The sequence below is a fragment of the Aptenodytes patagonicus genome, chromosome 6 (genome assembly GCF_965638725.1).
Source record: "Aptenodytes patagonicus chromosome 6, bAptPat1.pri.cur, whole genome shotgun sequence".
In the NCBI taxonomy this organism is placed as follows: domain Eukaryota; kingdom Metazoa; phylum Chordata; class Aves; order Sphenisciformes; family Spheniscidae; genus Aptenodytes; species Aptenodytes patagonicus.
In genome coordinates, this window is record NC_134954.1 from 40,062,101 (window position 1) to 40,086,079 (window position 23,979).

The following is a 23,979-nucleotide window of genomic DNA, read 5'->3' on the forward strand; positions in this document are numbered from 1 at the left end:
CAAAGAACATAAAATGTGATTCCGTTACATTATTAAGATTCTTGAAATAACTGGGGAGATATAAGCAAAAGTATGTCATGACAGTACAAAACACAAGGAAAACAGGTGTATGTTTCACATCATCTGCTGCATGTTTTGATGTGTGCATCAGGTATACACTATAATGTTACTTCAAGATACAAGCTGACCAGCATCTCAAATATTTCAAAACTGGGGAATGCAGACTTGAAAGTTGTTTAAGGTTAAGGTTGTTTAAATCCACTGCAAAGCTCCTGGACACTTCAAGAGCGTACAGAACACACAATGGCTAGAAGACAGTTTTCCCTACATATGAGAAACCAGTGGCAGCCCTTCCTAATGTTGATGTTGGAGGCAAAGTTTCAGGAAACAGGGAAAAAGCTGGTAAGGCCTGCCACAAATTATCTCTACCTTCCAGTCTGTTCTGATTTATCACTGGTAATCCATATAAATTAGGGAAAGTCCTAAATGGCACGTTAGCACGTTACCACCTACGAATTGCCACTATGGAGCAGCAGCAGAGAATTCTGCATGGAAAGCACACGAAGGTTGTCAGCCCACAGGTAACATTTTGAGCTAATAGCAATTAAGCAAATATTCACAACTGGTGTACCAACCTAGGTCTGTCATCATATAAATGATATTCCATGGTGAAAACACTTTCAGAAGTAGTGTTGCATGGAAGTATAAAATATTTCAGATTTTAAAATACAGCTGAATAAATACTGAATAAATAAATATGGGATACATTAGAATATATACTTCACTGGCAAGAAGTTTTCAAGTTCCTAGTGTGAATGTCAATTTAGACCATCAAAATCTGTATTACACTTTTTTTTTCCAGTGAACAAGTGTCTACTGGAAATAAGACAGAATCACATGGCACATACAGGAGATGGTGTGTTTATACGCACCGCTCTTCTTGGATGGGTGGCACAGCTTCAGGTCATCACAAGTCCGTGCTGGGTGTTTCTTTGAACCATCTGGGCTGCGCATAGTCTCAATCTGGCTGCTGAGTGACTTCAATGTGGCATGGACTCCTGGGTCTGTTTTATTATGGTCATCTGGGGCTGCTTCATCTTCAGTAAACTCAGGTAGTGGATCTGCCATAGCATCATCATAGTGTCCCATAATGTCACCAATGGCAGCAGTGAGATGGCCTGGAGGTCCTGGAGGGCCAGGAGGGCCAGGATCACCTGGTGGACCCTAAGGTTGGAAAAAAAAACCCAAACAAAAAAACAATCAAAAACCAAAAAAAAAACCCCAAAAACCAAAAAAGGCAATAGAGGCACAGCAGAGTAAACACTATGCAAAATGATAGCAAAGTGAGCCACTAAAAAAGCAAAACTTCACAGCCAGTCACCCTAATGCACAGGGAAAATTCAGATATAGATAAACAATTCACATTTCCAGGAACAGGGGTAAGAGATTAGAACTGCATGTGAGGTATTCTCTCTGCTTCGTGCTCTCTCTGCCTGTCTTAATACCTTGCTCAACTTTTTCTTACTCCCCATTTCAGACTTAACAGCTGGAAAATGTCATCAAAGAATGGCCTCCTCATTCCACTTTTTTAAGCCATCTGTCCCTCCTTGTTCAAATCCCTGCCTAATAACTTTATTTCTTAAAATTCCCAACAGCTGTAAGTGATTTTTAGAGCAATCTAAAATTCCTGCTTCCCCTGAGTAGCCTCAGGCACATTTTCAATTAGTAAAGCCTGGATGGAAAATTTGGAACTAGAAATATCTTTGCATTTATCCCGCACAGTGCTGAGCTTTCTGGCCACAGGTATGAGAGACAGAATCTGCATCATCCTTACTTGGCAGAGCAGGTGTTTTCCTGACTATGTATGTTTTCCTGAATGACGGGTTGTGAGGTCCTTCTGTCAGCCTGAATAGTGACACCTGGGGAGGTAACTGAGTCTTGAGACAGAATATATCTGTTAATAAATATATCTCCACCTGCAGGCTGTGCCAGCTCTTCTTTGGCAGCAGAAAATCTGTAACATACCTTCATTGTAAGTTTGATGCTCTGGTGCATCAGATGGTATATCAGAACGTGGCATTTGCTTTGGGAGTAATTACTTCAGAATTCACAACTAGTGCTCCAAGTGTTTACTACAGAGCACACACCCAAACTAATACACGTTGCATCCGACAAATGAAATGTTAACTTTTATTTCTTGCTTTGTGGTTCCAATTTATAGTTGCAGCGAGCCACCATGGAAAGCAAAACTGAAGTTACTGGTATGCATATTTCTTGTACTGTCTCATTACGCAGGTGAAGGATTTGGATACACGCTATATTCTTACACTCTACCATAGATTCTTCATTCAAGTCTTGGTGCCTCAGCAGAAGTGGAGATACCGATAATTGGCAGAAATTCAAATGAAATAGGGTGAATACTAGCACACGATAAACACAGGAAACACCATGTCTTACAAGACAGAAAACCAGCAGAAACTGCTTTCTCTGTCTTGCTCATTATTTTATTCCACCTTTTCCACTTCTTCCCCAAAATAAAGAATACCTGCCTTCTAATTCTTCATGTGATCATCAAGATCACTCTTTTCTCAAATCCCTATAATTTTCTAACTTATCTTCCTTGGGATAGCATAACTTACGTTTTATGACAGGGTATCGCAAATCGGTAAATGTAGAATATGCCTGGGGTGTTTAGCAAAGGTTTAGGACTTTTTCCAAAACAGTCAAACTATTTTTCATTAGGTGAGAATCAGCTCACGGTTGATGTCTGTAAACCTCAGATCAGGCTGAAGGTCAGCTGAGCTGAGTGTTAGAGTTTGGGCTGTTCATTTGGACTGAAGGATTTCCTTAACGCAAGGCATGATGGAGTATGCTGCTGGCAATCAGTCACATGGCTGTTCTAATCCAGTGCCACCTTTGAGGGACTACTGACTTTGAACTACTGCTGGTTCCAGATACACCAACTGACCTATGCTTAGACCTGAGGTTTTAGGACGCAACTTGCCAAATAGCCATGTTGAACTGCAGATCCAGCAGGATCCAGTGAGCTAACTGCAGAAGTAGCGCCAGGTTGGCCTAAGGAGAGCACAGGTGGATGAGACTGGGATCCTCACAGGTCCGGAAGATGAAAATGAGTAAGAAATGAGCCCTTTCAATACACAGTTACCCTGGCTATTTGTTGGAGAAACTGTATCAAATCTTACCATTTGTCTTGAGCTCATGGATGTTTGAGAAAGTGATGCAATAGACTGTAAAAACTCTCATTATTTGAAGGTAACCTTTTCCCTCCATATTCCCATCAATTTACCTCAGGTCCAGCTTCTCCTACACTCCCTCTAACACCAGGAGGCCCAATTGGCCCAAGTGGACCAGGACTTCCATCTTTGCCGGAAGGACCAACTGGACCTGGGGGACCCTAGAAAATATAAGAGAAAGAAGGAATGTATTGTAGCATTTAATAACAAAGTTATACAAAACAGCCCTTTACAAGCAATATCTTTTCAGGAAAGCAATCCAATTATTTGTGTCTATTACCAAACTTCTAAAAATCACCCTTTTTCTTCTTCTCTAAAAGAAAGAAGACAGTTTCAATGTTGCTGTTCTGAAGTCAATCACCTCAGCCAATATACTTTGGATCAGCTGTATATTTTTTCCTAAACCATTTGAGTGGGTTCAATTCCAGGTGCTACGCAAACTGGAGTAGCTGCTGTACACCCACATGTATACAGACTCAGAGATTGTCACTTGGGAACATCCAAGGGAGTCATATTTCTCCTTTACTTTTGGGTGAATGACATACATGGGGGTATGAAAGGCAGAGTAGCAATTAGCATATTTGGCCTATGCAGCTGATGCATACGGCTTCGCATCAGCTGCAGCAAAAGTGTCTGTAAAAAGAGACTGTAGCGCTGTAGTTACTCTGAACTGACCTTTTTATCTAGCTACAAACTACACTTATGTCAAAGTGTTGCTATATTAAACAAGGTAATGTCTCTCAGCAAGATAGTAGGGTAATCACAACATGATACTGAAATCAATGAAAGCAAGTGAAATAAAAGTGAAGCAGAAATAGAGATCTGATTGTGGAAAAAAACAAGAAAGAAAAACCTTAAATCTGAAACATTATACTCACCCGAGGACCAAATGGGCCTGGAATGCCAGGACTGCCCTGTTCACCAATAGGACCCTAAACAGAAGAAATTACCGTATCATTGTCACATTTAAAGCATGTTCCTTTAGTTTTAAAGAAGTAGTGTGTGATATACACAATTCTATATGAATAGGATTATAATATACATGAACAATGGGTAGTACCTTTCCCTCTTACGATTCATTTTCATTCTATTGTTCTCTTTTGTCACAAAGACAGAGTAACAACTGTAATCACAATTTAGATAAATAGAATGTACTGGTGCTTGGCTATAAATAAAGTTGTTTCTGCAGAAAAGCCTTGCTTTCATGACATTTAGAATCAGATTGGCTTACAAAAGAGTAACTGACGATGCTATTATGATGTGGAAAGATGCTTTGGGTGTTCGGGTTTTTTGTTGACTCTTCCTGCATGTTGAACCTTCCAGCTCTTGCACAGGATCAATGTAAAGAAAAATTAAGTTTTCCATGGCATTTCAATTGCCACTGAAATCATGAAGTTCTTGCAAATATTAGCGAGAGATACCATCACAGTCCTCATGGGATTTTGCATTTGATTCCTTGACTGTAGAGAGTTCAAACGCTGGCAAAAACCATTTCACACTCTAATGGGCTTATCTGAAACTATCAACTTTTGTTATTGTCTTCTGCTGACAGGTCGTAGACTGTCAAGTGATCTGTCACTGCAGGACTGGCACAAATGGAACAAGAGTAGGACAACACATATCTTGCAAAGCACGGGTTACTTCATCATGCAATAGTGTTGTAAAATTGCATTAAAAATATTAGTAAGTACAGACAAGCCAGGCCACTCACAAACACCTTGCGGGGAAAAAAACCCAACTCGTTTGCTTTTTTTCCTATTTTAAATAACTATGTTCCTGATACATTATTTAACTATCAAGGAAATAAAATTATAGAAAAAACAGAACAACTTACAGGAGGACCAGGAAGACCCTGAAGGCCAGTGAAACCCCTGTGTCCTTTCTGGCCCCTATCGCCTCGATCTCCATTGTCACCTTTGTCACCACGAGGTCCTTGGGGACCCTGTAAATATCAGTGATGAAATGTAAAATTCTGAACTGGAAAAAAAAAAAGCCAACCTCAAAAACCCCTCGTTTGCTTTTAGACACTGCATTCAGACCTCCTTCACTTCTAAAGCTAGAAGAAGGTGACGTTGGGGCAGCTCCAAGAATCTTAATTTTTTACCAAAGAATTAGTAAATAATGACAGAAAACTGTGTAGTGCTGAATTATAGTTGTGGTAAATTTAGTCTATTTAGCTTCATAATACAATCAAAAAAAACCTGTAATCATGATACTAAATAATTCATATAATGAAATTCTTAAGATTTTTAAGAAATTTCTTTGCTTTACTGGATATGGCAAATTATTTTCATAGATGAGATTGAAATATTGTGGATCTCTCACAGACTCATAATGATAAAACATATTTTCCGTATGAAATCCTCCATGTTGCATCTTTACTTCTCACAGCTCTTTTCACCTTCACTATGATTAAAGTACAACTGAAGTTACATTCCCTGACTACAGACAACAACTTTCAGGCTTCCCAGTACAAATAGCTTGGTTCTATTACCGCCACAATTTCATTCTTGGTATTTTTGAGAGTTTCAAACTTTTCATACTAATTCAAGAATCATTGGAAAAAATGGCTTCTGCTTTCAATTCTATATTTCTCAGCCCAAATTGCATGCTAAATTTCTCAATGCCAGATTCCAGTTTATCAATGAAATCATCATCACTAACTACTCAATAAACTTTTCCTGTCTCTCATATGACATCTGCTTAGGGACAGGACAACATTCTTTTGAATTTCCCAAGTTTGCAATTAATTTTTTGTTCCAAGCTTGGATTGTAAGAGAGTTATGTAACACAAAAGGATGGGTTTTGTTTGTTTTTCCATTTGGACTGAAGTCAGAATCTCTTGAGTTGAATAAGGCAGTTTCATGGGAACAGGTGATTTTGTTATATTTCTGCCATTTTTATCCAAAAATCTGCCTTTTTGTTCAGCATTCATTTCTTTACCCCTTATCTGAATTGCCAAACACAGACTCTAGCCATTTGCTAACTCAGGTCCTACCATCATCCAGACAGCAACACACTCCAAATAAAGAGGCTTCCAAAGCATTTGTTATTTCTCTGCAGAGTATTTTTAAAGAAAGTGTAGAAATACTAGTGTATTCAAACAGATTTGCACAGCTTTGCAGCTCAGAAGACTACCTGCATCCACTTGCAGTCAGAACACTAAAAGTTGAAGCCCTGTTCAGCATTCTAATTTGGGCTCAATTCCTCCGACACTTTCCTGTAAAAAGCATCTCAGATAAAACCACAGTGATCATGGAGAACTTACAGGCAAACCTCTTTTTCCTGCACGACCTGGGGGACCCATCGGACCTCGAGAACCCTACAAAGATTGCATACAGAAGATATGTGAAGCAATGCACAAAAGCATATACAATAGTTTTTTGATAAACAAAGTATTAAAAAAAAAAAAAAAGTCTCACTTACAGTTTCACCTCTTTGACCTGCATCTCCTGGAGGGCCAACAGGACCTGGAGTTCCTGGACCCCCTGGGGAACCTGGTAAGCCTGCAGGGCCAGGTTCACCACGATCACCCTGCAAAACATAATTTCAACATTATTTATCTAAAGAGGACTGGACTAGACCAAAGCAGCAGGACTCTAGAATTGCTAATCTATTTTCTAGCAATTACAATCTACAAAGATATTCCTTCTGTAAGAACTCAAGTCTGAGCTTTTGGAGGCAGGTGTTCTTAGCCAGGTTTCCTCAACTTTGAGAGGTACTACTTATTGAAAGCTGTGATACACTTTCAGAACAAGTTCTCCATTCAGGTTAACTGAATGAAGAGAAAATCTACAATAAGTCAATAATAAAAATGGAGATTTCCAGAAGTGACTTAAGAAACAATATATTCTTACACGTTCTCCAACAGCTCCATCTCGTCCAGGAGTACCATCATTACCAGCAGGTCCCTAGAGTTATGGAATAAAAATAGAGCTATTGATTAGCTCTGTAATCTTGCATTTCTATAAGAACTAGAAAGTTGTTCTCCACCTCTAACTTCAAGTTGAGGAGAATAACCACTAGTCTTTTTTTGCATGTTACGAGGCTCTAATACTTACTTCTGGACCAGCTTCACCTACAGGTCCAGTGGCACCTGACTGGCCAATAGGTCCCGGGGGACCTTTATCACCAGGTGGCCCCGTGGGACCTTGTTTTCCTGGTGTACCCTAAAAAAGATGAGAAATAGCGTATCAAAATTTTAATTGCAAAACAAAGAAAGCACAAAAAAACTGCTGCCTGCAAAACACTACTCATTAATCCAGTCTGAAGTACCATCAACATTTGTAACTTCCAAAAACTGGTAATTAATGAAAGCGTTCTGACAGATTTTGAATATATATTTAATCTACTGTGTATCTTTAAGCAGTTTAATTGTGTTAGTTGCTTTTGAATAGGCTTCTATTGACTAGAAGCTGCACTTGAAGTTAGTCTGTCTAGTAGCAACTCTCTAAGCACACAGTCCCTTGATATATCAGTATGTCTGATGGCATTATCTGCAATAGGTAAGGTCTTTTTGACTCTGGAAAAATGTAATGCAGTTTGAAATAAGTAACATGATTATTTTTTTTGTCTGTCTCAGCACCAACAAATCTTGTTAGCCTAGAATAATTTCTAGCCAACTTTAACTATAAATTGACTTTATGAATCCAGCGGCAATGGCAGATCCTCCATACCATCTCTTTACTAATACTCTATTTTATGACTTGATCTCCTGGATCATTAGGCTTTCCAATAAATATCTATAAATCCTACACGAAAACAAAGAGAGCACAAATGGCCATTTTGAAGACTGTAGTTCACAATTTATGAAATAGCAGTTACAGAGTATTTACTCACATTCAAGTGACCTTTGGGCACCTAAATGAAGAGTCAGGGGTTGTTTTTTTTCAAGGATCTAGTTTTAAGTCAAGTAGGAACATTTTAGTCAGAAGTCTTAATGCTATTACCCACTTACTCTTAATTCAGGTTCAGATCTCCCATTATGGCAGAAACAAAACCTCCCACCTCATACATTTGCATGAGATTTAGTTATTTACTATTCTCTCTATATTCACTCCTGCAATTGGAGTTTTCCAACTTTCCCCTCATGCTATGGGGCGCTATGCTCTCAATCCCACAAAGAGGATGAGAATGCCCAAGCTGGTGGCATATTGACTTGGTCGTTACTTACTGCAGGACCCGGCAGCCCTGGCATGCCTCTTTCCCCTCGCTGTCCTGGCATACCAACAATACCTCTTTGACCAGTAGTTCCTGCTGGACCAGGGGGGCCATCAGGGCCCTGAAATCCGCAAAGGATAAAACAATGTTACTATCATTTCAGTAGCAATAAGTATAAGTAACAACGAGACCAAGCCTAGAGGTGGTCTAGGGAGAATTAGTAACATCAACCAGGACGTACCGGCTGCCCGTCTTCACCTGCGTCACCCTTGTCTCCGGGACCACCAGGAGGCCCAGCTGGTCCTCGATCTCCCACACGGCCATGAGAACCGGGATCACCACGAAGACCTGGGGGACCTTCTTTTCCTGGCTCACCAATAGGCCCAGCAGGCCCTGGAGCTCCCTAAGAAGATTAAAACACCTCATTACATTGGACCCTTTTCTGATCAGGACAATTAAATTCTAAGGACTGTGTTTTGATTAACTATGAATATGTATACTCTAAGGAAGGCCCAAAGTGTGAACGAGCTAAGAGCTATTATCATCTCATTTATGATCAAATAAATGAGATGAAATAAACATCTCATGAAATTATGTCCAAGCTCCACCCTCTCCCCCCATAATTTGCAATTCCAAACTCCCTCCTTTAAAAGACACTGTTTTATGTTTGTTTCTTTTTTTTTTTCTCTTTTTTTTACCTCAGGTGTACAACTACTTCTAGAAAACTCAACCTTGCCCATTCTTTCCAATATCATCAAGCTAAAGTCCATATTCAAACTTTTCATTCACATGGTACAAATTCGTGTTTTAATGGACCTTTGTTCATTTCTCAAATACTTTTAAAAGAGTTCACATGTATATTATGTTTTCCATAAACTTCACCTTTTGATAAACTCACAATGACTGCAAGTTATTTTTCTCATCAAAACATTAAAAGACATATGAAGAGAGTGACACAGTTCTCTGTGCGGAGTTGAATCCTCACTTGTTGATCCACAGCTAATTTTTTTTTTTAAGTGTTTTTGAAAATGTTTAGACATAAGAGATTTTGTGGTTTTGTTTTTGGGTTTTTTTAATTTATTTTAATGGATCTTATGAGTAACTCCACCAATGAGATAGCCCAGCAGAGACCTCTTCCTTTTCCAAAAACTCTCCTAACTTCAGTCACCACTGAAGAGACAAAAAAGTTAAAAGTACAGGAAGATATAGGTTGTTGTTTTGTTCCTGTAAGCAAGTAAGTCATTAGAGCAGCTTGAACAGCTCAAAGCCTGCTTAACACAGTGAAAAGTCTTGCACTAACTTGGACACACTGACACTGGATCAAGCCCGAGACTAATGAGTTTTATTTAATGAAGTTGGATGTAAGCATGCAGTCACAGAAGTCAGTGCTGACAAGCTGTTCTCTTCTATAGCATCAGGCCATAAACACCGCTTGACCTTTCCTGCTTTATTTAGTCTTCAGGTTTTCAACAACCAGTTTATAAAACATACCTATTGGGAATATGACAATTGACTTACAGTAGGTCCTGGAGGCCCAACTCTTCCAGCAGATCCTGGAAATCCAGTAGCACCCTAAAAAACATTTTAATGCCAACTTTATTGAAAGAAATACAGCACTGGTTACCTCAAATGTTCTCAGCTGAATTAGTGAGCAAATGTTATAATTACAGACTGTGAAAAACAAGCTGAGATGAGGAATGATAAATAAAATATCAGTATTAGATTATCTGCAGTCAGGTCACAAAAAATAAAATCTACTTACAGGTGGACCCTGAGTTCCTCTACCACCTTTCAGACCGGGCACACCTGGAGGACCCTAAGAGGAAAGGAGAAAGAGAAGGGTGATAGTGAACACCCAGAACATTTTAAATAAGCAAGATCAGCCTATGCCACTGGTTCTCTGACAATGTTATTTATACTTACCGGTGGACCAGGAGACCCAGCAAGACCCTGTGGTCCTGGAGATCCAGCATCTCCTTTCTGTCCAGGTTCTCCAGGTTCACCTTTCACACCTGGCTGACCATCAGGGCCCTATAAGAAATAATATTTAGAAGAGACATCATGTCAGAGAATACCAAATCTTTCCAGCCTAACAAAGACATTTTTCAGGGAATTTCTAGAAGGCAAAAAATAAAAGAACAAATCAGCCCAGAAAACACTGCATTTGCTTAACGGTTCAGTTCAAGAGAACTATAACAGTTCAGCACAGTCTTTAGAAGATCACAGATGAGTTTTTCTGAACAGTCTGTGAAGTCAGTATTTCCATTTAAAATATTTTCTTATCTAGCTCACATTTTTCTTTTCTTTAGATTTTCTATTTTCCTCAGCAGCTATTACATACCTAAAAGCAAAAGGGACTGAACAAACATTGTCTTTTCTAGCCTTTTTTTTTTTTTTTCCCACCACCAAGGGAAGCAGGTGCCTGACCTTTTGTGAAAGGTCTGAAACAGAGTATTTAGGCTGTGGGAAAGTTTAGGGTATTCACTGCAAAATTCACAAACCTTCCATTTGGTCCATCAACTCATTCCAGCCTTCACTACTCATGGAGCAAATCTTTGCTACCTTCAGTAGATGACACTTTATAACTTGCCTCATTTTAATCTCAAAGGAGCAACATAGCATATTCATGAAAATATGAAATCTGGTGAACAATTACATAATCTAATCAACAAAACCACTTTTCAACTATCTAGGGTATTTATTGGCTCTTTTCTTGACTTGATATACTGATGGGAAAAATAAACAGCTCTTTTTGCAACAAAAATGTGACTCACATTCCAGAACACTGCAGTATTATTCATAATGAAGGAAACTAAGTATGTCAAAGCATGACTAAGGAAACTCATTAGTGTTACAAAACACATACCGGAGGACCAGCAAAACCAACAGCGCCAGTTGGGCCATTTTCTCCTCGGGAGCCCTGATCAAAAAAATTTGAATAATTGCATTTAACAACCATCTTTCTATATACAGTATAATTTACAGTTAAATATACAAGAAAGGATGTTAACTGTTTACTAAGTGTGACTGTACTTTTGCTCTATTAATCAGAATAAAATTATCTTTTAATCACAAAATAAACGATGTTAACTATGATGTTAAGGTCTGCCATGTGTTCAAGACTATATTTAAACTTTCAGGATTTAGGGATGGAAGGCATGAGCAAGCACTAAAACCACAGTAGGAGAAATTCTGCTCATAACCACTTCCAGAGATAGCACTATTAGCCAAAGAGCACACACTTTATGCAACCTACCATTTCCAATCAGATAGACTGGGAAAAAAAACAGTAGTTCAAAGATGTATTCTTCTACAAGGTCAGACTGGGCTATGAGCTGCTTCAACTGAGCTTTACACACAACATTTGTTTGGAAAAGAAGGAGCTGAAGACTGCCAAGCTCCAGCACTCCCTAGAGGGGTGGAAGCTGTTCCAATTTATACTGGAAATAAGATTGTTCTGATTTATGACAGAGACATAATCAATTCCAAGCAGTATGAAGGATCTAGAAGGGCTGAGCCTCTAATTCCCTCATCAAAGTCAACCCTTAAAATCCTTAAAATCACAAAGAGATGGAAGATGACAAGAGTTAACATAACTAGATGAACTAAGATATACCTCCGCGCTTTGTCCATCTAACTATTTGTATGTGTACAGTAGTATCTGGTATGGGCATGCTTTTAAAAACATTTAAACAATTAGAAGTGGTGGCATACTTTCAGGAGTGAGGTAAATGAGGGTAACTCTGTTAAGTTTGTCCTAAAACAAGTATAGGACAGAGGAACAAAATCTGCTAATAGTTTTGCAAGTTCACAACATCAAGACAGAACTACAGATTTTGGCTACAAAGGAAGGCGAAGAAAAAGAGGAAAACATATCGGTAAATGAGACAAATGCCTGGAGTTTGGATGAGTGTTAGATATTGTTAACTTGCACCAGGCAAAAGCCAAACATGTTTACTCACAGGGTTTCCACGGGAGCCAGGAGGACCAACTAGACCTCGAGGACCTGGTTCACCCTTAAAATGAAATTAAAGGTTATTATTTCCCAAGTAACTTATTTGATGAGTAGCAAAAGTGCCAATAAAGTGTGATATTAAGAAACTTCAGTAGGGAATGGAATAAAAATCTGTTTACCTTTTCACCAGTGGGACCTGCTGGACCCATTGGGCCTATTGGACCAGGGAGACCCTTTTGAACAAATTAAGATGAAAGGAAGTTAGAGAAGTGATGCTTCAAAACAGTTAGTTTAAAACTTCTCATATGTTACTATTTCCATATGCTTTTTCATTCCTTTAAATTCTTCTCCTTTATCTCTGAAAACTTGTTGGGTCTTCTTTATCTAAAATTGACTTGCATTTCCTCTCCCCCTGACCAAAATCCTTCATCTCAAAAGCCCTGCTTTCCTTCATTCTCTCTTTCTTCACTAACTTCATCTTCTCCTTTATGCAGTGTTTGTGAATAAGGCCAATGATAAAAAAATGCCCTGGCTTTATTTTGCTCTCTCAGGAGGAAATTAAGTCCTTTTCCCCCACTTGCACAGAAACTCTCTTTCTTTTTTGCTAGTACTTAACTGTTTAAATTAATTTTAAAGTGTCCATCATTAATTTTGAAGATTCATTTATACCTTGCAAACTCCTCGAAAGTGTCCTTTTTCTCTTCATGAGACAGTTAGGCAAATGGGTTGCAAATTCTCCATCCAAACCCATCAACTCCACATAATGATCCCACAGCACTAACTATATTACCTTCCTGAATATTTAGATATCCCAATTACAATTCTCTTTCATTAGAAGCAGAGTACCGCAAACTTGCACCAAGTTTGTCTTGAACAAAATTCCCCCTCCCACAAAAAAATTGCTCCGGAACTTAGTTCAAACTGTAGAGAAACACAAAAAAAAAAGAAGGCATTAACAAAGGATACTGCAATGCCATCAATGCTCTAGCGGTAGGTAGCAGTGATGTCTGCAGATACCTGGCTTTAGAACAGGGATGTACATTTAGCTCACCATTACTTTACCTGTTCATTAGTTACTGTAAGCTATAAACACGCCTTACAATGACTAAGAACTGTTCTGTATCTTTGGATAATAGCTGACTTACATAAGTAATTCCAGCTCATAACTGGTAATTTTAAGTTACTGCTTCTGTATACTAGGGTTTCTCCAAAACCCTTTTCCTCTTTAACTATAAATTTAGTCCAGGCAGGATCCTCATCTTTTGAATGTACCTCAGATTTCCAAATGCCTAGCAGCTAGTACTCCAACTGGTTTGCAAAACCCAAGAATCTCAGATATATGTGATTCATGTAAAAAGTAACCCCAATAACTTCTGGGAAGAAAATATGGTCAGCGCATACACAGCAAACCCAGCGCATTTGGGATTATTGGACAGTTGATCTATGCAGAAGAGTGTGCGCAACATGTTTTGAACATGTCTTGAGCAGACTAGCCATGTTATTTATGCACAGGAGATTCAAAGCTTTCCAGAAGCATCGGCGACTTACTGCCTATATGGGGCTTAGTACATTTACAGGAATTTTCACCTGTGAAACTCAGGACAGACTGTGGGCAACTCAATCCAAACAATAAGCAGGCATCTGCCTTAGTCCAAGAGTCTGAGCTGAAAGGTCTGCTTTTTGGCATAATATTGGCATATTTTTACTACAGTTAGCTTAGCTGAATCCCAAATCAACACGCTACTTCTGGGAATCCTTACCATTGACATCTTAACTCTCATTATTGATGATACAAAACAGGGGCTTGGAACACAGACATCCCAAAACATTGTGCACAGCAGTCTTGGAAAACTTGAAAATTTGGAGGGTAGTGGTAACGAGAATGACTGTCAACCCATGATGTTGCCAAGTGAGTAGTGTTTAACTTTATGAGCCGAGTACCCCTAGCACAATAAACAATCTGGTGTGTGAAGACTAGGTCTAAAAAGAGCGATAGATTTACTTACTCTTGCCCCGTCGTTGCCAGCTGTACCTTCAGCTCCTTTCTCACCAATGCCACCCTATGGAAAATACCCAGAAAGTCTCAGGTATAACACTGAATGCTGAGTAGTTCATACCCTGGAATAACTGCAGTATTAAGAGACAGGTGATTCTACTCAGGACAACAGAAATAAACAGACTTACTCTATCACCCTTGGGGCCAGGCGTTCCAGCAATCCCTCTTTCTCCAGGCATACCTTGAAGACCCGGCGGGCCTGGATCACCAGGTGTCCCACTAGGGCCTGGGCTTCCCTGAAGCGAATAAAGAACAAGTTGCTGTCTACTCATCTGAGAAGTGTCTTTGTCTCTAGGCTGCAGAACACACTGTGCCTGTGTCTCTGGGGTACAGTTTTAAGTAATAATTTTCTCTTAAGTTTGGACTTTATTCATGTCCAAATACTTTTCTTTTCCCATTGTGTTACTCAGGAAGTTCAGCTGTAATACCGTAGTCCTTCCAAATACATTAGTATTTGCTCAGTGCATATTGGGGATGAGAACAGGCAAAAAAAGAAGCTCAACCATCTTTCTACCTTGACGCCACATGGGTTTATTACACAAAGTAGCTACAGGTAGAAGTTGCCAGGGGTAGAGATGCTTTATTTATTTATTCTTTGCTTCTCACAGCTCATGTCTATTACAGGTCCCACATTACTAGAGGCACTCCCTACTTGGGGTGACCTTCCTAGGCCTAATTAAATCAATTGCAGGTGAAAGAAAGGCATGCAGTTTTCAGCATTTTCTTTTAAACACTCAACCCTGCCAAGTGTCTTTTTGTAAACTGACATGTCTCTTAAAACATCGCTAGAAGGTTTTCTGCAGTTCAGAAATGGCTTTGCCCAGTTCTACTGAGAAACTCAAAAAAACATTTTAAACTTCGGACCTATATAAATTAATACAAAACATGATTTCTCAACATTTAAGTATCTTGCAAGTTATTAATATTGTTATACTGGAATAACTTGTATGTCCTCCTAAAACCCTTATATAAACAAGATACCTTTCATGAAAAGATATCCCTTTTATAATAAAAAAGCTCTCTATGTTCGTGCAAATGACCAGAATTATACATTACATCACTGCAGCAACACAAATGTCCACTCAGCTTACCTTTGGACCGTCAGGACCATGACCTCCAGCCATACCCTTTTCACCCTGGAGTCCTGACGCACCTGGTTCTCCCCTTTCCCCTGGATTGCCACGTTCACCCTACAAAATGGAAAATTATTACTTATTTAGAAGTCAGGGTACAGTTCTGGTAGACAAAATCCTAAATACATCATAAGTGCAGCACTGCTATTTGAACAAAGAGCCTGTGAACAAATTCTAGGATACCTGATCAAATAAAAACCGGCTTTGTGCTTTTATTGTTAAAGGTAGGGGGAATAGCATATTGCTCAGCAAACTAAAAACTGTCATTTCACAGCTGTAAACCAAATCATTTAGCAGCTAGTACTCAACACCACTTTATGAGCTACAAAACCATTAACGGTGGTAGGTTTTACAGAAACCATCTTAAAACGTATCCATGTTTACAAGCATTTTGTTGGGAAAAAAGCCAAATATTCACTTTAGCTGTTAAAGTCCACATTACATATCAACTTTCAACCTCACAGAACTGTTATGAATGTTTAAACTCTGAAATAAAATACTTACCCTAGGGCCCAATGGACCAACAGCTCCAGGATCTCCAGGCACACCCTAAGCAGAAGAGAAATCACCATTAGAATGAAAGCATCATTCATAGCCTTGTAGTTATGGAAATTAGAGATAAACATTTACATTTCCAAAGCACTATGAATGTAGATGGCTAGTTCTGAATATTATCTGTCCATGACAAGAGGAGATAGTCCAACTCAGTCAAAGAAGATGGTCAGATTCTAGTAGTTATTTTATCCAAAAGCAGTTCTCAGACAGCTTGCAGACTACATCAGTACATATTTTGAAACAAAGTGGGAAAGAAAATTACAAAGAGAAGAAAAGGCAAAATTACTTTATGAAGTGAATTCTTGTTAAATTACACAGAAATTACCTGATCACCTGGCTTTCCTCCCTCACCTGGAGGACCTGGTGGCCCAGGCAAGCCCTGTAAAAAAGTAAATAAAATGGTCACATGATAGAAAGTTATGTAAATCCAGATTTAACTAAGACACCAAGAATATGAATGTAGTATTATACTCAGTACAAGAGTATGCCCTCAGAGATCCCCAAGCGAAATAGTTTCTTGAATATTGCACCAAAGCGTTTTCCCCCCTCTAAATGAAATGGCAGCCCTTCTTTAACATTTGTAGGACATATGCATATCAGCCCTAAAAATAAAGTTCTTTATAAACAGAGATTGATTTAACGTAATTAATACTTCATTATGAAAACAAGTCTTTTGTTCCATATTTGGAATATCTTTGGAAAATCTCCAAATTAAAACTGAAAAACAACAAAGGTTTTCTCAAGGGATACAGAGCTGGTATTTAAGCCTTTGCCAGTTGAGTTTAGTGCACAGCTGATGTGAAAGCTAAATATCACTAAGTATTCTGAACATCATTGCCTTAGTTCTGAAGTTGCGTTTTGTTATACGTCACTTGATTGAATTTCTCCAATTTAAGTTAAGACATGGCTGTTTATTTTTTTCTTTAAAAAAAATGAATGCGCATACCTGAAACCCTGTAGGACCTGGAGGGCCTTGTTCTCCTCTTTCTCCTGCCAGGCCCTACACAAAAGAAAGTAGTAAGTATACAGCAGAGGAATATGGCAAGCTCCACAATTTTTCTTCTCTCTGAATATGTATATTTTCAATTATGTATTTGTTTATTATAAATTTTTACTTACCCCAGGCCAAGGTATACCCTATCTAAAAGATGTAATAAGATGTATCTTATGTCTTTAAGATCCTCCCCCCCAAAATTCTGTGCTGGCAGGAAAACACTCAGTACCATTGAAACCAAGGAAGCTAGGAAAATGAACTATAAGAAAATTTTGCTCCTTGCACTATTTTTTTGTAATGGTCAGTAAAAGGAATTAGACTACTATTATATATATTTTTCAATACAAAGCTTCCCATTTTTCTAGGAAAATGCTTTCTTTAAATGATCTTGGGATTTTTTGTTTGGAATCAGCAACTGGCATGAAGATAGGTAAAAATAGAAGCAGAAAGAGCAATGAACGGATGGAGCGACTGGCAGGCAGGCAGAGTGGCAAAAGTTGACTTACTGGTGGGCCAACAGGACCAGAAGGACCAACTTCACCATCTTTACCAGGGGCTCCCTAAATTAAAATGACATAGGAAGAAGTCTTGTATAGTGAACATATATAACAGAAAAGCATCATTTTCTGTAATCATTGCAAATAACAGTCACACTCACTCTCTGTCCTGGGACACCTGCATTGCCTGCTTCTCCGGGTTTTCCAGGATCACCCTAATTTGCAGAAATAAAAATGACTGGTTTTAGATACTGTTTTCAGCCATTAAAATATATGCAAATGTTTGAAGTTAAACAGATCTTGGGTACCGGGTGCCATACTCACACTACTACCCTTTGGCCCAGGAAGTCCCATGCTGCCTGGCTGACCTCTGATTCCTATTGAACCTGCTGGACCTGGACGTCCATCTTCTCCAGGAGCACCCTACAGAGATAAAGCATTTTCCACATTAAATTATAAATATATTTATTCATACGAACCTATTTACCCCTGGAAAGTGTTTGTATATATAAAAAAATAACATTAACCTGGTTTGGTGCTACAGTTACCAGTCGAAATGTCTTTAAAGCAGAAAAGCTTTAGTCACACTGCTGGATTAAACAAATACTATGCAATTATCATCATTGAGCCATTATGTACAAATACTTTATTGTTTCCTTAAAGAGACAGTTAGAAAAGATATTTAGTTCAAAATGGTTTAAAAATATTGCAGCAGCTGCTAAACAACAGACACTGCTACACAGACAAAACTAAAGGAACATTATCTGCACTAATTTTGGAGTCTGCAATCTAAAGTGAACAGTTAGAAGATGAACCTTCAGAAATCAAGAAAACTCAAGTTAATAAAAGTAATTTCAATGAGTTGGGACCTTTGAATTACTGTGGCATTAACTGAAAGGACTAATTTTTGTGTCGCTTACCAAGGGGCCAAGTTTTCCTTCAGGGCCTTGAACACCTGGATTTCCTGTCAAACCCTAAAAACAGGAATAATATTGGTGTTAAGGTTGTGCATATAATTCTAGAACAACAGAGAAATGTAAATAAATCCAAAAGATACGCTCAGTTACTACTATAGTACAAACTTCTCTGTATCAAAGGTCTTCATCCTTGTCTTCACTTTACAGCTTCATCCCCCACTGTCTTTGATCTTCCCTTTTCCTATTCTCCCTTTTCTTGCTTTTACACCTCTTGAGCTTCTCACAGGCTCATCTTTATTTCTGCCAACATTACCCAGTGATCTACATTACATTTTATACTTGCTGCTCCTTTTCTCTCCTTTTGTGGTATTCCAAATTCTTCTCAAATATTTTTCCTGAAAAAAATCTCTAGATGACATGCACCACTCAACTATGTAGGTTATCAATCACCAATTTAATGAAGGTTAGCCTTCAATTAATTTGGCCTTCAGTTCAAGTTATCTGTGGCAACTATGTGCTTTACAAGCACACTTCCTTCAGTTGCATTAGCTAGTCTCAATCAGGGCTATTTCTCATTTTTCGAAGACAAATGGAACCTGTTGCTTCCCAACATCAGCAAGAAAAAAGACAGGTATTTTGGCCTTTACCCTTTAAGTAGCCCCACTGAAACAAGTCTGTCCTTGTATAACAACTTCTTAATTCTGCAAAGTTCATTGTTGCCTTTTGAAAATGAAAAATGCCATGGTTTATATTGTACTGCTAGTAGTTCCTTACCCTTGCACCCGGGAGGCCAGGTTCACCAGGACGTCCAGGATCTCCCTGACCTCCTTTAGGACCAGAAGAACCTGCTGGACCACGTTCTCCTTGGGCACCCTAGAAAGATACCAATGGGCTATTAAGTTAACAGGTAGAACAGCAACAGTAAGAAATGGTTAAATAAAACAGGTATCTTCTATTAAGGACACATTTTTGCAAACAGAGTTCCAAATCATTAATACTTTTATTACTTTTTTCCCCAAATTATTGCTTAAAAGTTGTCTCTTCCATAAAGCAAATTTATATAAGAATTTTAGAATCCCTCTATTTTTACCAAGAAGTTAGGAATTTACAGAAACATTAGACAAATACATATGTGAGTCACTTCCCTGTGTTATAGCAGTTAGGAAAGCCAAAGACAGACAAGCCCATCTGTTCAAGGGACAAGTCTAGGAAAACTACACCACACACAAAGAAAAGGCCATTTTTCAAATAGTTACCTACTATAGAGCAATACATAAATAGTAGTAGAACAGGTCAACGTCTCTTATCTATTCACATTTCAGCATGAGGGAGCATCAAGTCAGGGACAAGCAAGCAAAGCTGAACATCACAGGAATTGAAAGTGACTTTTCCCAAAAAAATTTTAGTCTCAAAACATTCAGACCCCTTTTTGGCATTTGTCAATTCCTTTTGATCCTGCTTCCAGTGATTTTGAGGGTCTGCCTATTTGCTCAGAAGCAGACGTTTTTAACGGAACACTTTCTTTCTATTTATCTGTATGTATGAAAATTTAACAAATGACCCAATAAAAGATGGACACTTTAATTTCATTTACCTTTGGTCCAGGCAAGCCATCAGAACCTGGAAAACCACGGTTACCAGGAGCACCCTAGGAGAAGCCATAGATACAAGATGATTACCTTAATTTTTACATACCTTATTGCAAATAAAGTACTAGATTTATTGTTTGGAGGTTCAGTTTATTTCCTTGCAACTTTCTTACTTCAATACTTTAAACTTAGGGTTTTTACCACTTGGAGTGGTAAAAATATCAGTTTCATTCATGCATGCTGAACAGCTCCTTCTGTGTGAACAGCCTCATTGAAAGCAAGATGACCATTTGTACAGGGTTAAGCAAAAAATCTGCAGATTACCTCTTCATATCTCCATCATTTCTCCTACCACACTATCCTGTGCACTGAATCCACAAATGAAAATATCCAGTGTAAAAAAATAATACACAGTATTAACTACTGTTAGGAAGATAAAGTTTGGCTACACCCACAACGAAGCTGTAAGAAAATTCATGGTTAGGTCAAGAGGTTTTTCAGCTTAGCAGTGCATCTCTCAAGATATTATTCCTTTGGATCGCTTACCCTCTCTCCAACAGGACCTGGTGGACCTACTGACCCTGGATCACCTCGAGGACCTCTTTTCCCTTCTTCACCTACAGGGCCAATGGGACCCTGGGGACCTTGTGGGCCCTAGTGAAAGTAAAATGTTTTTAAAAAAAATCATCGTTAAGCTCACCACTTCTCAGGTATATTGAAACAGACTGTCTTCTAAACATCAAACATTTTTCCAAATAAAGGAGAAAAAAAAATAGTTAGGTTTTGAATCAGGTAAAAAAATGCAGCTTTTCAGCATCCGCTTTTCTCTTTTACAATGTTTATAAGCTAATATTTCAGTAAGAAGTGCACTATGAATAAACTGTAATTCTGCAGTTCAGCTGTACAGTGCTTCCTATAATCACCTATTTGCTCAGAGACAATAAATTGTATTTATTATTATCAATTGGACAAGCTGCAAAGGATTCAAAATTCAGTGAGACTCTAGTAGAAATTCCCAAAGGAGAACACATTCAGTGGTAAGGAAACCATTACTTCATCTGTACATTTTTGTCAGTTATTACATGATCATTTAACTAGTGAGAAAGAAAAACTAGACGGTTGACAAGTCAAACTGACTCCAATTCTGCAGAATCACTTTCCTTCCAAAATTCACATGGTTACAGCATAGAATTAGCCATGTTCTCAAATTATCTTTCACAAATATTAGCTGTGGGCTAAACAGCTATTCATACCATAAATGTGTAAAGACTTACATTATTTTAATGTATAAATAAAATGTAATTAATATATACATAACTGCATAAGTATAAAATGCATTAAATGTAAGTTTAAAATAAAAAGGACTTTTTAATTATGATTAGCACATATCCATTTCATATGAGATGAAGAAATTAGAATACACTCATTCTGTGTGCTACAGAAACCTCAGTAGACACACTAATTGGTTTTTCCATCCTTGAGTCCTATAAGGCCTATATTGGGTAGGTGATTTGTAACATCAAAGGACCTGCTTCGCCATTCATTGTTAGTACTGTCTAGCCAGGTTCACTGTGGTTTGTCTTCCACAATAATTACTCTCATGATTATGAGCATCAGAAGTGCCTTGAAAATTTTAAGAATCTATTCAAAATACTCATACAAGCCTTTGTGATTCCTTTTCATCTTACAAAGCATATGGAGACTTACAGGTTCACCTTTCGGTCCTGCTTCTCCCTTGAAACCTGGGACACCAGGGTCTCCCTGAAAACAAACACATGAATAACAACCATAAGGTTAAAACTCTGCATAAATCATTTGACCATTTTGTATTATGCTGTGAAACAGAAAAACATTTCCTAGTTTTGTAACTAGTTGTAGGCAATATAATAGGATGCTTATAGAATGGTTTGTCTTTCCCCTTAGCATGCTTGTTTATGATGATGTTATCAAGACAAAAACCTAAACGAGACAATTTTGGGAGATAACTGTTACTGTTTGTCCAAGTTTATATAGACACTCTTCCTTCTTAGGCCTTTAAGAAAACAAAACCAGTATTTTGGACACACAGAAAATTCACAAGATCTGAGTCTCAGCATACTCGCTAGCATGCTATTAATTTATTTAAAGGAATTCCACTGCTAATCACTGTTTTAGTTTCATAGAGTGACACATTTGCAAGACATTACGATTTCCACAGAGACAAAGACATCGTTACCGGCTGGCCTCGAATACCAGGTGGGCCAGTACTGCCTTGTGGTCCTGGGGAACCGGGTGGACCTGATAAACCAAGGGGGCCTCCAGTGCCTGGAGATCCCTACAAATAGAAAGAACAGCAAGCACAGTAAGGAAACATAATAAAAATAAGGAAATAAAATAAATTCACTTACACAATTTCTTCAACAGGTGGTATGATTACTTACAGTAGGGCCCTTAGCACCTGGGGAACCATCTGTCCCTTCGGTACCCTAAAGATGATGTACCAATCATTAAAATTAATTTTAATGAGGAGGGTATCAATGACAAAAGCAGAAGAAGATAGTTATTTTATCCCCTTTACAAGACCAGACAATAAAGGCTATTAAATAAATACAGCAACATATGATCTACTTGTGCAAATGCTAGTATGGGTAACAAAGCATGCAAGTTAATGTGATTTTTAATCTTTAAGATCTTATGTTTAAGCTTAAGCTTTAAAGTACTTGTAGGATTGAGACTGTATCAAGCTGTGTAACTTTCAGTTTTCCAAGTTGTTTTAATTAATTAATGATAAGTTACTTTCAACAAAATAAGCACTAAACAAATGAATGAGACCTTTCCTTTCCTGGGAAAAAAAGTTTGAGCAAAATTCAGTGTCTATCAAGTGGGGTATTAAAATTCCCTATAAACGAGCAACATGTGCAAGCTGAGCACTGAGGAACTCAATTTAATGTACTTACAGGAAGACCTTGTGATCCAGCTGGGCCCTGTGGACCTGTTTCACCTCTTTGTCCTTGAGGACCTTCAGGACCACGAGGACCTGTTGGACCTGCTTCACCCTAAGATTTCACATGAGAAAACAACTGGAGATTATTTCGCTCTAAAAAGTAGCGCTACAAAGTAACTAAGAAGGAATACTAAGTTTATAAGAGAAAAACAATTCAGGTTTTGAAATAGTTTATTATCCTTAAAATACATTTTTGCTTACCTAATTCTGCTTCTACTACTTCTTTGTGAATGTAAACTTTAAAAGTACAAACAGAATTTTTCCTCTATGTATACAAGGCAACTTTCTACAGAGAAGCAGCATTATATCCACTGGCCCAAATCGGATCAAATATTTTAGATAGACGTCTCTCTCTAAAATCCCAGCATGTATCTGTAATTTGACAACTATCTTTTAGCTTCGTTAACAGCTAAGGCTTAAGATTTAGAAATGATAACACATCTGGGTTTTTTTTGCACAGTACAGATTAACTCCCTGTTGCAGCACTACATCAAATATAAAATGCCTGTAAGATTGGACTGGATGCTCCAATAAAAAAATTCCTCCTGGCATCTCCTTTGAATTTTATCTTCATATGGGAAACTTGCCTTTTGGAACTCATGGCTGTTAATATCACATCTTCATAACTGAAGTCCACATCTTCATTGTATAGTCTGCTTAGCTTTTATGAGTGCAAGGCAGCTATTCCAATTTTACATCATCTGATGATCAAACTTGAAGGTAGCTCCTCCTTTTCAAAAGCTTTCATTGATTCATCATGTGATAGCTTCTCCAAACATTTATTTAGATATTAATTAGTGCTTCACCATACCAAAACATTTTATGACATGCACTAAAAGGTCTATCATTTAATTGTATACATTATGTTAATACTCTTATTAAGACT

General features: G+C 38.1%; 1 protein-coding gene across 2 annotated transcripts in view; it reads right to left on the reverse strand.

Annotated features, from left to right (window-relative positions):
* COL5A2 (collagen type V alpha 2 chain) overlaps positions 1-23,979 on the reverse strand; it is a 155,140-nt gene that overhangs the window by 5,167 nt on the left and 125,994 nt on the right. For both annotated transcript variants that reach the window (XM_076342195.1, XM_076342194.1), the window contains exons 19-51: positions 23,047-23,145; positions 22,531-22,575; positions 22,326-22,424; positions 21,818-21,871; positions 20,657-20,764; positions 20,116-20,169; positions 19,296-19,394; positions 18,525-18,578; positions 17,929-18,027; positions 17,766-17,819; positions 17,614-17,667; positions 17,060-17,113; positions 16,439-16,492; positions 16,063-16,107; positions 15,517-15,615; positions 14,554-14,661; positions 14,376-14,429; positions 12,549-12,602; positions 12,377-12,430; positions 11,281-11,334; positions 10,338-10,445; positions 10,177-10,230; positions 9,933-9,986; positions 8,656-8,817; positions 8,428-8,535; positions 7,316-7,423; positions 7,112-7,165; positions 6,681-6,788; positions 6,523-6,576; positions 5,089-5,196; positions 4,133-4,186; positions 3,308-3,415; positions 933-1,224 (exon numbers count right to left, since the gene is read on the reverse strand). In XM_076342195.1, the coding sequence (XP_076198310.1) occupies positions 933-1,224; positions 3,308-3,415; positions 4,133-4,186; positions 5,089-5,196; positions 6,523-6,576; positions 6,681-6,788; positions 7,112-7,165; positions 7,316-7,423; positions 8,428-8,535; positions 8,656-8,817; positions 9,933-9,986; positions 10,177-10,230; positions 10,338-10,445; positions 11,281-11,334; positions 12,377-12,430; positions 12,549-12,602; positions 14,376-14,429; positions 14,554-14,661; positions 15,517-15,615; positions 16,063-16,107; positions 16,439-16,492; positions 17,060-17,113; positions 17,614-17,667; positions 17,766-17,819; positions 17,929-18,027; positions 18,525-18,578; positions 19,296-19,394; positions 20,116-20,169; positions 20,657-20,764; positions 21,818-21,871; positions 22,326-22,424; positions 22,531-22,575; positions 23,047-23,145 (2,767 nt within the window). The remainder of the gene's footprint in view (positions 1-932; positions 1,225-3,307; positions 3,416-4,132; positions 4,187-5,088; positions 5,197-6,522; positions 6,577-6,680; positions 6,789-7,111; positions 7,166-7,315; positions 7,424-8,427; positions 8,536-8,655; positions 8,818-9,932; positions 9,987-10,176; positions 10,231-10,337; positions 10,446-11,280; positions 11,335-12,376; positions 12,431-12,548; positions 12,603-14,375; positions 14,430-14,553; positions 14,662-15,516; positions 15,616-16,062; positions 16,108-16,438; positions 16,493-17,059; positions 17,114-17,613; positions 17,668-17,765; positions 17,820-17,928; positions 18,028-18,524; positions 18,579-19,295; positions 19,395-20,115; positions 20,170-20,656; positions 20,765-21,817; positions 21,872-22,325; positions 22,425-22,530; positions 22,576-23,046; positions 23,146-23,979) is intronic.